This window comes from Globicephala melas, chromosome 6, assembly GCF_963455315.2.
Source record: "Globicephala melas chromosome 6, mGloMel1.2, whole genome shotgun sequence".
Taxonomy (NCBI): domain Eukaryota; kingdom Metazoa; phylum Chordata; class Mammalia; order Artiodactyla; family Delphinidae; genus Globicephala; species Globicephala melas.
The window spans coordinates 105,513,326-105,527,731 of record NC_083319.1 but is presented as its reverse complement, the minus strand read 5'-3'; the positions used below and the strand labels follow the sequence as shown (position 1 = coordinate 105,527,731).

The following is a 14,406-nucleotide window of genomic DNA, read 5'->3' as shown; positions in this document are numbered from 1 at the left end:
ACATGACACGAAAATACCTATGAGTTCTGCTGGTGACAGATCACAGTTACTGCAAATACTCTTATGAATTATAGCCTGTTTCATAACTGATAAAAAGGATAAATTCCAGTTTGAGATTAGTGAAAATTAAAGATGTAATATTTTTCCCATTCAAGTTCCAAACCCTCTGATTTCTATCCATTTACGCCTAGGAAGTGAAGAGCCCCTGTATGAACAGCTCAATTAACCCTAAGACGATCTTATTTAGTTGGCGGCGTCATCGTCCCCATTTTATGGATGAGGACTCTGAGGTACGGTTGTTACCCACCGCACAACTACAAAATAAGTGAATTAAGTACACGTGTGCCCCCAGTCCCGTAAGTGAGAGGACCTCACCTTGATGGGGGGTTTCCGAGTGATGTGGGAGACGAGGAAGTTCATGGCGATGTCCTCACAGTTGATGTATTCGTCCACCATATCTCGGATGGCCTGGGGCATCACGTAAGAATACAGGTAGGCATAATACTGTCGGGTAGAAACAGAATCACATACTTTGTCAGAGGCCACAGTTCTTTAGCTTTCAGCAAAAATATGCTTGGAAGGAAGGGTGTTGTGGTGGGAGGTGGGGTATGGCAATCGCTGAGAAGCGCCACTGGCGTTTAGGGAGTCGGGTCCAGGGATGCTAAACACCCCGCAAGGCAGACCTTCTGCAGTGAAGAATCAGCCCGTCCAAATTGCCCTTATCACCCCCTTGGAGAATCAAAACGTCGTGTAATCTCCTTGGTACCATAGTGATTCTGCAACAATATAAAGATTTTATCAAATTAGGTGGGACACTAGTTCAGCTGAACAGCCTTCTCTCTCTCTGACAAAGGCAATAAGGGATACGCAAGGGGGAAAGCCTGGTTATCTTCTCAGACCTCAATAAGTCACTGAGCCATGAGACATCCGATCCCTCTGTGCCTCACTTCTCACTATTGGCACCGGCTACTCCCTGCTCCAATCCACCATCACCTCTGGCCCGCATTATTCACACAGTCCCCTAAACAGCCTCCCTGCTGCCATATTTTCCTCCCTACAGTCCATTCTCAGCACAGCAGAGCAATCGTGTTAAAACACAAGTCCAGGGCTTCCCTGGTGGCACAGTGGTTGAGAGTCCGCCTGCCAATGCAGGGGACACGGATTTGTGCCCCGGTCCGGAAAGATCCCACATGCCGCGGAGCGGCTGGGCCCGTGAGCCATGGCCGCTGAGCCTGCGCATCCAGACCCCGTGCTCCACAATGGGAGAGGCCACAACAGTGAGAAGCCCGCATACCGCAAAAAAACAAAACAAAACAAAACAAAAAAACACACAAGTCCAACTGAGCTCATCTCTCCTTTACTCCAAACCCCTGAAAGGCTTCTCATCTCACTCAGAGTAAAAGCCTAAGTTCTTAAAATGCCCTGCAAGGCCCACAGAATGGTTTGTGCTAGCTCAAACCTGCCAGTGAATGTCGACGGCTAAATTTTCAGGGGTTTTGTGAGACTATTTAAGAATTTTGTGAGCTTGTTATGAAAAGTAGCCATTAAAAATATAATTACATATACTTAAAATTAAATAAGTTATACTAAAAGTTACAGTAAAAGCCAATAAATACCTAAAGCTCATCATTTATTAGTTAACTAATTAATACATTTTACAATTATTTATTACATTTACTGTCATCTTTTTTTTGTTTTTTAATTGTTTGGTCATGCCTCATGGCATGCGGGATCCTAGTTCCCTAACCAGGGATCAAACCCGTGCCCCCTGCAGTCGAAGTGCAGAGTCTTAACCACTGTACCGCCAGGGATGTCCCACATTAACTGTCATCTTGAGGCTGTTTATGTCTATCATATCTGTATGGTGAAAATACTATATAACTGGCATGGACCTGCCCATCTCTTCCAAACACCATGTTCATTGACTCATACTGATAACTTGAACTCGGCCATGGTAAGAATATTTACCCCACAGAAATGGGCAAATGCCATAAAACAGCAAATGTTAATGGTGATGTGTTGCAATATGCTGACGATGAACAGGTGAGGTGCCTAATAAAACCTTACTACCTTAAATAGTAGAATCTATATAGCGAAATAATCATAAAATTTTTGTACCAAAGGGTGGTTTGCTGGTTATCTTGTGGCAAAGTACTTAAGAGATGGTGAACTTAAAAGATGAATTACACATTTTTCTTTTACAAAAAGACAGGTGATTAAAATCTGTGCACCCTTTAAATGGCCAGTGACTGTCATCAGTAGGCTAATGAGAATATTTATTAATTGAATACAATCCATATCTTTATCAAGGGAAATGTGACACTATAAAAGAGAAAAGAAAGAACTGACTTAAAAATATATGGAGAAAGCATTATGAAAACAAATGTTTAGAAGTATTGCCACTATTATGTGATTTTTTCATGCCAAAAATCATTTTTAAAATATAGAAAAACTTTTGTAACCTGTTTTAAAATCTTCTAAATGAAAAGTTTCAATTTAGAACCTACTCTAAAATATAAAAATGTAACATCTTCTCATTAGTTTGCTAAAAAAAACTGAACGCATCGTAGAAGATGGAAATTCTAGTCCAATTTCAACAAAATGCTACCAAATTGGTGGATAAGTATCACAACTTAGGAAGCATGGCAATAAGGTATTTCTTCCAGGGGCAGTGATTAAAACCAAGTATCAGAAATATGCTTAATTTTGGATATATATACACTACCAAATGTAAAATAGATAGCTAGTGAGAAGCAGCTGCATAGCACAGGGAGATCAGCTCGGTGCTTTGTGTCCACCTAGAGGAGTGGGATAGGGAGGATGGGAGGGAGACGCAAGAGGGAGGAGATATGGGGATATATGTATACATATAGCTGATTCACTTTGTTATACAGCAGAAACTAACACACCATTGTAAAGCAATTATACTCCAATAAAGATGTTAAATTAAAAAAATACATGCTTAATTTAGAAATAGACCTCTGAGTTGCCATAATACACAGTGTCGAATCAAGATTTTCAAAAATAATAAAGCACATTCAATCATATTGCTTTCACTAAAATTTAAGCATTTAGTGAGAATATTACTGTGAAACTCTTTCATCTTTATCTCAACCTTATAAAAATTTCTGTAAGTACAGTAGTATGCATATTATAATTTATAAATAAATATATACATTTGTGAGATACCAAAGTATTTTACTGATAGGCACTTAGGATAAAAAAAAAAAAAACTTGATTGCTCTAGATTAGGGATGACCAACTTAGTTGCTTTCAAGGGCCAAACAAGGAAGGCAAATAAATAACAGACATGTTAAAGAAATGGCTGTAAGAAAAATACAGTCACAGGACAAGTAAGCACACACGTGTCCTCCTCCAGGGAACGGTGGCTATGCAGCTCCAGCCAGCTGGTGCCAGGCAGGAACCCTGCTCCAGTATGACCTGATCTCCATTTTCATTGAGGTCCAGATCTTTTTGTAAAATTCTCTGATTTTTAAAACCTGGCAGTGTATGGGACATCACCAGGGGGCTAAATAAACATCTGTAACCACAGAAGGCTTCAGGGCAGCTAGTTTGTAAACCTTGCCCTAGATTTTCAAAGAGAAAAAAACAAACAAACCTAAGTTTTATTAAGTCAATTATTTATTACTTAAAAGTAAAGGGATCTGGGACTTCCCTGGCGGTCCAGTGGTTAAGACTTTGTGCTTCCACTGCAGGGGTTGCGGATTCGATCCCTGGTTGGGGAACTAAGATCCCGTAAGCTGCGCAGCGTGGCCAAAAAAAACAACACAAAAAGACAAAAAAAAAAAAGTAAAGGGATCTGACTATTGTCATCTTTAAAGAGCAAGCAGAGATTTGATAAGGTAGACTTTCCAGAAGACAAGTAAATTCTCACGGTGTGAGTATGCACTGCTAAAACTGGGGGCTCTTTCTCAAATGACCAGTGTGAAAATAAATGACTCCTAGTTAGGTGTGGTTTCTCAGCCCGATGCTTTCTAATTCTACTCACAGCCCAACCAAAGCCCACAAGTTTGGAAAATAATCATGAGAGCCAAGTTCAAGAATAGGATGAGCATAGCAGCTTCACACATTAAATTTTAAAAAGAAAAAAAAAAAGCGAGAGTGTAATGACCTCTTAAGGCTGGTTCAAAACACTCCCGGTAAGATGACTTTTAAGGTAAAACTGAGGAGACTTGCAAGATGTCACCTCTGAGATGTGAAATACATGAGGGGCAAAAGATTTGAAGGTGGGGTGCGGGGAGAGATAATCAGCTTTTTGGGGAAAAGTTCAGCTTGAAGTACCAGAGGGACATACAGGGGATGTCCTGAAAACAATTAAATACACAAGTAAAGCTCTCAAGGAAAGGCCTTGGCTGGAATATAAGGACAGAAATCACCAGCTTACGGATGCGAAGAAAAGCCACAAGACACTGAGAGTACAAGAGAACATTTAAGGAAAACACAAAGTATGAAGAGCACTAGACAGCTATATATAAAATAATGAACAAGGACCTACTGTATAGCACAGGGAACTCTAACTCTGTATTACAGTATTCTGTAATAACCTATATGGGAAAAGAATCTGAAAAAGAATAGATATATGTGTATGTATAACTGAATCACTTTGCTGTACACCTGAAACTAAAACATTGTAAATCAACTTACGCCAATATAAAATAAAAATTAAATTAAAAAAAGAAGAGCGCTAGACAGAAGTAGAACCCCGTGAAACTTCAACAATTACAGGGAGACAGTGCGCTGGATGGGTCTTCCAGGAGGGCATGGAGCGGAGATCAGGGTGATGGGCCAGGTGCTAACATCTTTGATGACCATGAAGGGATGATTAGTAGGAGGCTGGCAGATGGAGCAACAAGACAGACACCATGAACCTCAAATGAGATTTTACATGACAGGTGAGAAGTAACTGTCTAGAAGTGTCACCAGTAAGCAGTGCAAATGGTTCTCCACACCTTGCTCCAAAGTACAAATCGGGGGAAATGAGTAGCTTCAATCACTGGCCCTGGAAGGAATAAAAGGAAAGCACTGTCCTCGGAGACAAGTCAGGTTTCAATCGGATCAAGGAGATGGAGGAGGTGCGCTGTGAAGTGGGGGGTGGAGGCAGTTTGGCGATCTCAAAACAGGGATTCTTCAGAACCCAGAGGGAGGACTTGGGAGGGAAGGTATAGTGCAGCACTAACCAACAGAAATATACTGAGAGTCACAATTGTCATTTTAAATTTTCTAGTGGCCACGTTTTTAAGAAATAAAAAGAAACAGTAAAATTAATTAGTAATATATTTTATTTAACCCAGTGTATCCAAAATAATTGCACTTTCACATACAATCAATATAAAAAATTACTGAGATAGTTTACACTCTTTCACGCTAAGTTTTCAAAGTCTGCTGCGTACTTTATACGTGGAGCACATCTCAACACTAACTAGTCATATTTCAAGTGCCCAGTAGCCACATGTGGCCAGTGGCTACTTTACAGAACAGATGACATGTAGAGGGAAGATGAGTCAGGAGCAAGAAAACAGAACAGTTTAGCGACAACAGTACAGAAGAGGAGTAATGACTGGAAGGATTTGCACAGTGAATTTTCAACGAAAACCAGGATGTGAGGCAACATGAAAATTAAAAGCTCTAAGGAATCAACTAGAACTTGCAGAGCCCCAACAGACAGAGGTTTGTGGTGGGGCTTGGGATAGAGGTGGTTGAGTCAGAAGAGGGCCAGGTTCAGCCTTCTGTTGACCAGGTCATGTCTGGAATGGTTGTGGGGAAACTGGACAACATTTTGGCCCAATGCCCTCAATTTTACAGAGGGAGAGCCAGTGCCCGGGAAGATATACTGATTTTCCTATTGACCTATGTGCAATTATACAGGCAGCCTTCTCATCCGGACTTTTTATTCTAGCGTTGCTCTAATCATCTTGATCACTGTCTTTAAAAACAGAAATAACTTAATTCTAGCAGAGAAGGGATATATAAGAAGCGCTAGCAGAGCTAACTTTAAAGCAGCATTTCACTGCCCCACAAAGGCTCAACTCCTACCAAGTTCGTGTTAATCCTACCAGCTTTTTCTTACCTTGTGGAAGAAGGCAGCACCTGTCAGCACCATGGACAGCTCACAGGAGTAGTTGGAGTTGTAGAGCCAGGACTGATGAGGGATGTCCCACGCATGGTAACGGCCAGGGAAACCCACAATGCGGTCCCGTGCTTCTCTCCACACCCTCAAAAGACACAAGTATATGCACACTCCTGAGTACAAAGCTCTAAGGTTATCAGAAACGTTTAAAATTATTGCCTCTATTTTGCAGACTCTGACTCTTTGGGCTGTTACTTCTTTTAAAAAAAAAAAAACAACTGTATATACCATATCAATCACAAGATAAAAAGGATAAAAACAAACAGTGTCAGGAATTCCCTCCGGTCCAGTGGTTGGGACTCCGTGCTTTCACTGCTGAGGGCGCAGGTTCAATACCTGGTTGGGGAACTAAGATCCCACAAGCCACGTGGCCATAAAAAAATAAACAAACAGTGTCACCCACAGCTTCCTTAGTAAGTACCTGTTTATTGATCCTCTAACTTCTGGCAGCCAGCATCTCTCCAGCCCTTATAGAAGGAAAAAGTTGGAATAACACAGAAAGGATCCAAGGATCTAAGGGTCTAAGGCATTAAAGGTCTCCAGAATGGGATAAGTATCGCAATCTGCTAAGAAGCAGGAAGAAGATGATTTTTATATCTATTTATTTTTAATCTTATTTAATTTCTAAAACGGTTTATTTTTCATGTGTATGACATATTAGGACTTGTATATAATTTATGTGTATTGCATACTTAACTTCTCTTTTACTGAGCGGGTACACTATAAAAAAAAAGCTTAGAGGGGAATCCCCTGGTGGTCCAGTGGATAAGACTGTGTGCCTCCACTGCAGAGGACTGGGGTTGGATCCCTGGTTGGGGAACTAGGATCCCACATGCTGCACGGCACAGCCAGAAGGAAAAAAAAAAAAAAAAAGCTTAGAGACCACTGGTCTAAACAGGAGACTGCTGCCTGGAGTTAGGTGCAACAGTCTTAATTCCTGATTTGAGCAGAGCTCAGGTAGAAACCTACAGCATGAAAAGAAGTGGTCTACAGAACCATACAAATGAAAGACTTCATAAATGCAAGAAATAAATTGAGAATTCAACGTTTCCAGGATAAACCTTTATAACATCCTCAAATTTATAGGTAAGGTACAACAAATAAAATCAGTTTCACAGGCTAAAATCATAGAGCTGAAAGTACTTATGTTCCACAGCACCCTACATCCTCGCAGAAGTGCTTCGGGGGTCCCATAAACAATAGACCATCACCTCCCCACTCCACCTCACCCCAACGGTGATTTAAACTGCCTAAGAAACTCCTTCATCACTCGTGGAACTTCAACTCCTAAAACACGTAAGATTTCAGGTCAGAAGAGTTCCTCTCCTATTAAGTTTGAAAGCGACTAATCTAGTCCAACAGATGAGACACTACAACTTCTATCACAACTTCGCAGCTGTCTAAATGGGCTTTCTGCCACATGCCACCCAAATCCCTACCTCTGTCCTGATTTATCTCCTAAAACTGACTCCCAATTACTAACCTAAAAAGCTCTAAGATGTTTTAATAATACATTTTGACATTTACAGAATGTAAGGATTGCTAATAAATACCAATGGTATATCCAAATGCTATATCAATACTCCTAAAGATACTGATCTCTTCAAATGCTTATTGATCCTACTAGTCCCGAAATATCAGAAGAAAGAATGCAAAACACTATTTTAATTATCAGATTTGGCTGATTTAAGTCAATATATACAGTTTTTAATAAGGTAGACTATCCTTTGCTACATGATATCAAAAGGCAACATATCCAATTTGTTAAAGGCTGTCGATGCCCACCAACATATTAATTATGTTAAATAATAAGGAAAAAATCAGCATGGAAGCACAAGCACCAGACAAATGCAAGTAAAGGCTCAAGTCCTTGGGATGAGGCATCAGGACTTTCAGATAGTAAGGTCTCAGTGGAATCAGAAAGTTAGGCATGTTAAAATATGAACTATAAATAATGCTATCAATTTAAGTATAAAAAGTGTTACACATAACCAGTTCCTTAACATTATATTCAAATTACGCTGCACTAAGTATTTTCAACCTATGTGCAGTATCATAGATCATGCTTTGGTATGTATACCTTATTCTCTTTTTTTTTTTTTTTTTGGCTGTACCATGTGGCTTGTGGAATCTCAGTTCCCTGACCAGGAACTGAGGGCCCCGGCAGTGAAAGTGTGGAATCCGGACCACCAGACCACCAGGGAACTCCCAGTACACCTTATCTTTAATGAATTATTTTTCAACTGTGTTAATGTTCCAATTACCTACAAAATATGTTAGGGAAAAAGTTTCAAAGGTAATTTTATAGCTCAAACTTAAAGAAAATTCACTGGATAAATTCAACTTTGCCAAACAACTAAAGAGAAATTTTAAAATAATGAAATCAAGACACTATTCCACTGAAGAATGTGAGTCACGACTAACGTTCTTCTGTTAACATTTCAGATTTACATACTATCACCTTTGAAAGAAGTACATCAATTCAACCTTCTCATGGCACAAACTGTGGCCCATCATTTCCATATTAATATAGTCAAGTTAAAAAAAACCTGACAATTCAAATATTTACATTATTTTAAATAACGATGATTTCTTTTTCTTGCAATCCTATGAGACTCAAAACGATTTAATAAGTTACCTGAATGAAGCAAAAGGTCATGTTACTGCTAATATTTAATTTAAAACTGATTTTTCTGATCTTCAAAACTTAGGCAAATGGTTTTGAATAAAGATCAGTATATTAAAGATATTGAGTACATTAAAGTAATATGGACTACGTCACACAAAGAGACAGGCTCATCCTTCTTGGTTATATTTCCATGTTTCTCCCTCTGGTTCATTAAGAACCAAATGATTTGAAATGTAGTAAGAAAATAAAGGGTAAAATCAACTAATAATCAAAAAATGTATTTAAAAAATAAGGTGAGATTTTGCTTCCTGACCATCTAAAACAATAGTCTTTTCCAAATTCCATGTTTCTATGATATTATGTAAGCCTTTTCCTCCTGTCTAAAATAAAATATTAAGGAATGTGTACCAAACCATGGTGAAGGAAAAAGGTTTTGATTAGCTCCCTTTGGAAGAGAAACCTCAAAGCAGAGCAATGGCATACAGAGAAAAAGATCAATATCAGATCCAGTGGTGGAATTAAAAAATTCTGGGCCAAGATGACAGAGATACTTGGATCCAGGAAGAGAGACCTACCTTCCAGTCCACAACCCCATCCCTCCTCATACAGCTTACACTATCACCTTTTTTGAAAATAAATTTTACTGAGACATAAATCACATACCATAAAACTCACTAGCTTAAAAGTGTACGACTCACTGGGTTTTAGTATATTCACAGAGCTATGCAACCATCACCACTACCTCATTTCAGAATATTTTCATCACCCCGAAAAGAAACTCCATAACCACTAGCAGTCCCTCCCCATCCCATGGCAACCACTAATCTACTTTCTGTCTCCACAGATTTGCTTGTTGTGGACATTTCATATAAATGGACTCATATATTATGTGACTAGCTTATTTTACTTAGCCTGTTTTCAAGGTTCACCCATGCTGTAGCAGGTTCACCCTTGAACTTCATTCATTTTTGTTGCCAAATAATATTCCATTGTATGCATATACCACGGTTTGTTTATCCATTCATCAGCTGATGGACATTTGGGCTGTTTATACTTCTTTTAGTTTTTTTTGACAACTGATTTTTTTGGTGTGTGGCAAAATGTATGTAACATAAAATTTACCATTTTAGTCATTTTCAAGTGTACAGTTCGATGGCATTAAGTATATTCACACTGTTGTATGATCATCAATCTCCAGAATTTCTTCACCTTCCCAGCCTGAAACTCTGACCCACTGAACACTAACTCGGCATTCTTGCCCTCCTCCAGCCCCAGGCAGCCACCACCTACTTTCTGTCTCTATGAATCTGACTACTCTGGATGCCTCATGTAAGTAGAATCATATTTAGACTCATTGACTCTTATAAATAATGCTGCTACGAACATTCATGTACTGCTTCTGTACAGACATAAGTTTTCAGTTCTCTTGGGTCTCTTTATCTGTCCCTTAAGAACATACCTGTTTCCTTCCTTTCTGTGTAAGCTGAAGTTTGCCAAGATCCATATTATCTTTTGCCAGAGGGAGAATTTCTATTTATTTATTTATTTAAAATCAAAGTGCAGTTGATTTACAAGTGATTCAGTTATACATATATATATATATATTATTTTTCAGATTCTTTTCCATTATAGGTTATTACAAGATATTGAATATACTTCCCCATGCTATATAGTAGGTCCTCGTTATCTATTTTATATATAGTAGTGTATATCTTTTCATCCCAAATTCCTAATTTATCCCTCCCCCCACTTTCCCCTTTGGTAACCATAAGATTGTTTTCTATGTCTGAGTCTATTTCTGTTTTGTAAGTAAATTCACTTGCATCATTTTTTTAGATTCCACATATAAGTGATATCACGTTATTTGCCTTTCTCTGTCATGCTTCACTAAGTATTATAATCTCTAGGTCCAACAAGGTTGCAGCAAATGGCACTATTTCATTCTTTTCTTATGGCTGAGTAGTATTCCATTGTATATACATATACCACAGCTTCTTTATCCATTTATCTGTTGATGGACACTTAGGCCGCTTCCATGTCTTGGCTACTGTAAATAGTGCTGCAATGAACATTGGGGTGCATTTATCTTTTTGAAAAGGGGACCCTCCTACACTGTTGGTGGGAATGTAAACTGGTGCAGCCACTATGGAGAACAGTATGGAGGTTCCTTAAAAGTCTAATCTGGAAAAGATGAAAACTCTAATTCGAAAACAAAGTTTTTAGATCAAAGGATGCCCAAACAAATGAGAAAAGAGTCAGGACAATAAAAGGTTTAGAAGTCGAGCCAGAGATAATTCACCAGTCATAACCAGAGGCTAAACCTCAAATTTCAAATGACTGTTAGGAGACTCTTACAGCTTAATAATAAAAAGGCAAAGGATCTGAATAGACATTTCTCCAAAGAAGATATACAAACAGTCACTGAGCACGTGAAAAGATACTCAATATCATCAGTCATAAGGCTTCCTATTATTCTCTCACCACTTGGAAATCTGTTGACAAATGGAAAAGATCAAAGATCTTCCTAGGGACTTCCCTGGTGGCTCAGTGGTTAAGAATCCACCTGCCAATGTGGGGGACACGGGTTTGAGCCCTGGTCTGGGAAGATCCCACATGCTGTGGGGCAACTAAGCCCGCATGCCACAACTACTGAGCCTGAGCTCTAGAGCCCACGAGCCACAACTACTGAGCCCACACACCACAACTACTGAAGCCTGCATGCCACAACTGCTGAAGCCTGCGCGCCTAGAGCCCGTGCTCCGCAACAAGAGAAGCCACCGCAATGAGAAGCCCGCACACTGCAACGAAGAGTAGACCCTGCTCGCCGCAACTAGAGAAAGCCCATGCACAGCAACAAAGACCCAACGCTGCCAAAAATAAATAATTAATTTAAAAAAAAAACTTCCTAAATCAAGAGCCATAGAAGATAGCAAGTGCCAGCTATCTTAATAAGCTTCAAACTCATCAAAGCAGGACCCTTTATCTAATCATTCTTGGGATCTAGCGCTGATTGGCAATTCTCCTGTTAACATCCCATGACTCTGTTCACAGCTCCCAGTCCTTTAGCAGGCTCTAAACTGCATCATGCTGTACCAGAAATACACCACCTTCCCTCCCCTCCCCACCACCATTAATAACGACAACTGTGATGGCAAAAGCCCATTTCTGGAACCATCACATGGCTTTTTTTCCTTTCGTAAAAACAAGTAAAGAGAGCTGGCTTCTTACGGTCATGGTACAGAGGAACACATTCCAGTGGGATTTTTATCACTGCTAACAACAGACTCTTGCCTCAATAATATAGTAGGAGGAAGAAGTCAAAGGAAATGAGAGGCTGGGTGAGGGAGAGGAAGAACAGATGTTCTGATTTGTCAGAAATATGTCAAATAATTATTTATAGATGGACCTAAGACAAATACAGCAATAAAGCCGCTGCTCCTTTCATCTGAGCATCTGCACTTATCCACTTAAACCAAAGGAAGCCTGAAAGCTAGGGGTCAGGCCAGGCTTTCAGTGAATGGAACAAAAGCACAGAGAAAAAGAGCTCTCCATCCTGGATCTGTACTTAATTTGAACAAGATCTCCAAGGGTATCTACTCCAGTGCTTCTCAAACTACCTGTGGCAAACAAGTAATGTTCCCCTGGCTTATTCATGCTTCTGTAAAATACAAAAAAAATTGAATCACATGGTTTCTTACATATGACATCAAAAACACAAGTAACCACAGAAAACATAGACAAACTGGACTTCATTAAAATGAAAAGCTTTTGTGCTTTGAAGGACACCATCAAGAAAGTGAAATGACAACCCACAGAACAGGAGAAAAAATTTGCGAGTCATATCTCTGATAAGGGACTTGGATCTAGAATGTAAGAGTTCTAGAGAACTCTTACAATTCAATAATTAAAAGACCACCCAAATAACAATGGGCAAAGGATCTCAATAGACGTTGTTAAGACGTTGTTATTAAGCACATGAAAAGATAGCCAATAACATGAGTCATTAGGGAAATGCAAGTCAAAACTACATTGAAATACCACTTCACACCCAGTAGGAGGGCTATAAATAAAAAATGGAAAATAACAAGTGTTGACAAGGATGTGGAGAAAATGGAACCCTTATTCACTGCTGGTACAATATAAAATGGTGCAGCCACTTTGGAAAACAGGAGTGTAGTTCCTCAAAATGTTAAACGAAGAGATACTATATGATCCAGCAATTCCACTCCAAGGTATATATCTAAGAGAAAGGAAATGTTCATATACAAACTTGTACATGAATGTTCATAGCAGCACTAATCACAATAGCCAAGGAGTAGAAACAACCCAAATGTCCATCAATGGATAAATGGACAAACAAAATGTGTACATCCATACAAAATGGATGAAGTACTGACAGATGCTACAAGACGGATGAACCTTGAAAACCTATGTTAAGTGAAGAAACCAGTTACCAAAGAGCACATATTATATGGTACCATGTATATGGAATGTCTGTAAAAGGCAAATTTATAGAGAAACAAAGTACATTAATGGTTGCCAAGGTCTCAGAGGAGCTGGAGAAAAATGGGGAATGACTGCTAATGGGTACTGGATTTCCTTTGGTGGTAATGAAGATTTCTAAACTAGATTATGGTGATGGTTGCACAAGTCTGTAATTATATTAAAAACCACTGAATGGTACACTTAAATGAGTGAACTGTATGATGTATGAATTATATTCAATAAATGTTACCCAAAGAATGAATTATAAGAAAAAAGTTCACACTTGGATGTCATGGTAAATATTTTAAAGTTTCTAAATGCCTACTCTCAATTTTTGTACTTACCTCACTGTGGACAGGTAATAAACTGTTCATGGGCCAGCGTACCAGTCCAGGACACACTCTGAGTGGCCCTGGTCTACTCCATTCCCTCACCTGTACTGTTCCCTCAAAGTGGGATATCTAAGCCCAATAAAGATGTCTCAGTTACTATCAGCTTTGAAATTCATTTGGCTGCCTAATCCAGGTTTTGAGTTAGTTTCCTGTCACTTGCAAACAAAAGTGTTTGTAATTGAAAATCAGCTCCTCACCGAAACCCAAACATGATTTCATCGTGGCGGAGGTGAGCGTCATCATCAATAGACAGGATGGCCTCTGTCTCGATTTCATTCCAGGGCAGGAATCGATTGTTCAAACTGTTCTTCTCAGTACGGACCACCTGTAAAGAGGAAGGAAAAACACTTAACGGTCAATGCTGCATCGTTCAATGCAAAAGCAAAACTGCCTTTAGGTCAAAGCAGACTGTGGCTAAACATCCTGAATCATTTCGCCTGCTTACCTACCACTTGTAAAATCTAGCATACGCCTTTTAGGAACAGAAATTGCCTCATATTTCAGCAAATGTATAAAGATTCCACATTTTAAGCTGTATTCATTTGCTAACTAATGTTCCTGTGAAACAAGCTACAGCTGAGGATTATTTTACGCATGCAAGAAACACAGTCTAGGGAAATTAAACATAAGTTTCCCAAGAGAACACAAGGTGGCAGAGTAGAACTGAGATTATGATTCTCAGCCCTGGAATCCCCTTTAAAACCAAACTCAGAACTCCCTTGAGTCTATGTAATTTCTGACCAATTTTAAGG

At 39.2% G+C, this 14,406-nt stretch overlaps 1 protein-coding gene across 4 annotated transcripts in view; it reads right to left on the bottom strand.

Annotated features, from left to right (window-relative positions):
• Positions 1–14,406, bottom strand: part of EXTL3 (exostosin like glycosyltransferase 3) — a 126,253-nt gene that overhangs the window by 13,414 nt on the left and 98,433 nt on the right. For all 4 annotated transcript variants that reach the window (XM_030879130.2, XM_030879128.2, XM_030879127.2 and 1 more), the window contains 3 exons: positions 13,852–13,979; positions 6,089–6,233; positions 376–504 (listed from right to left, as the gene is read on the bottom strand). In XM_030879130.2, coding sequence (XP_030734990.1) covers positions 376–504; positions 6,089–6,233; positions 13,852–13,979 — 402 coding nt within the window. The remainder of the gene's footprint in view (positions 1–375; positions 505–6,088; positions 6,234–13,851; positions 13,980–14,406) is intronic.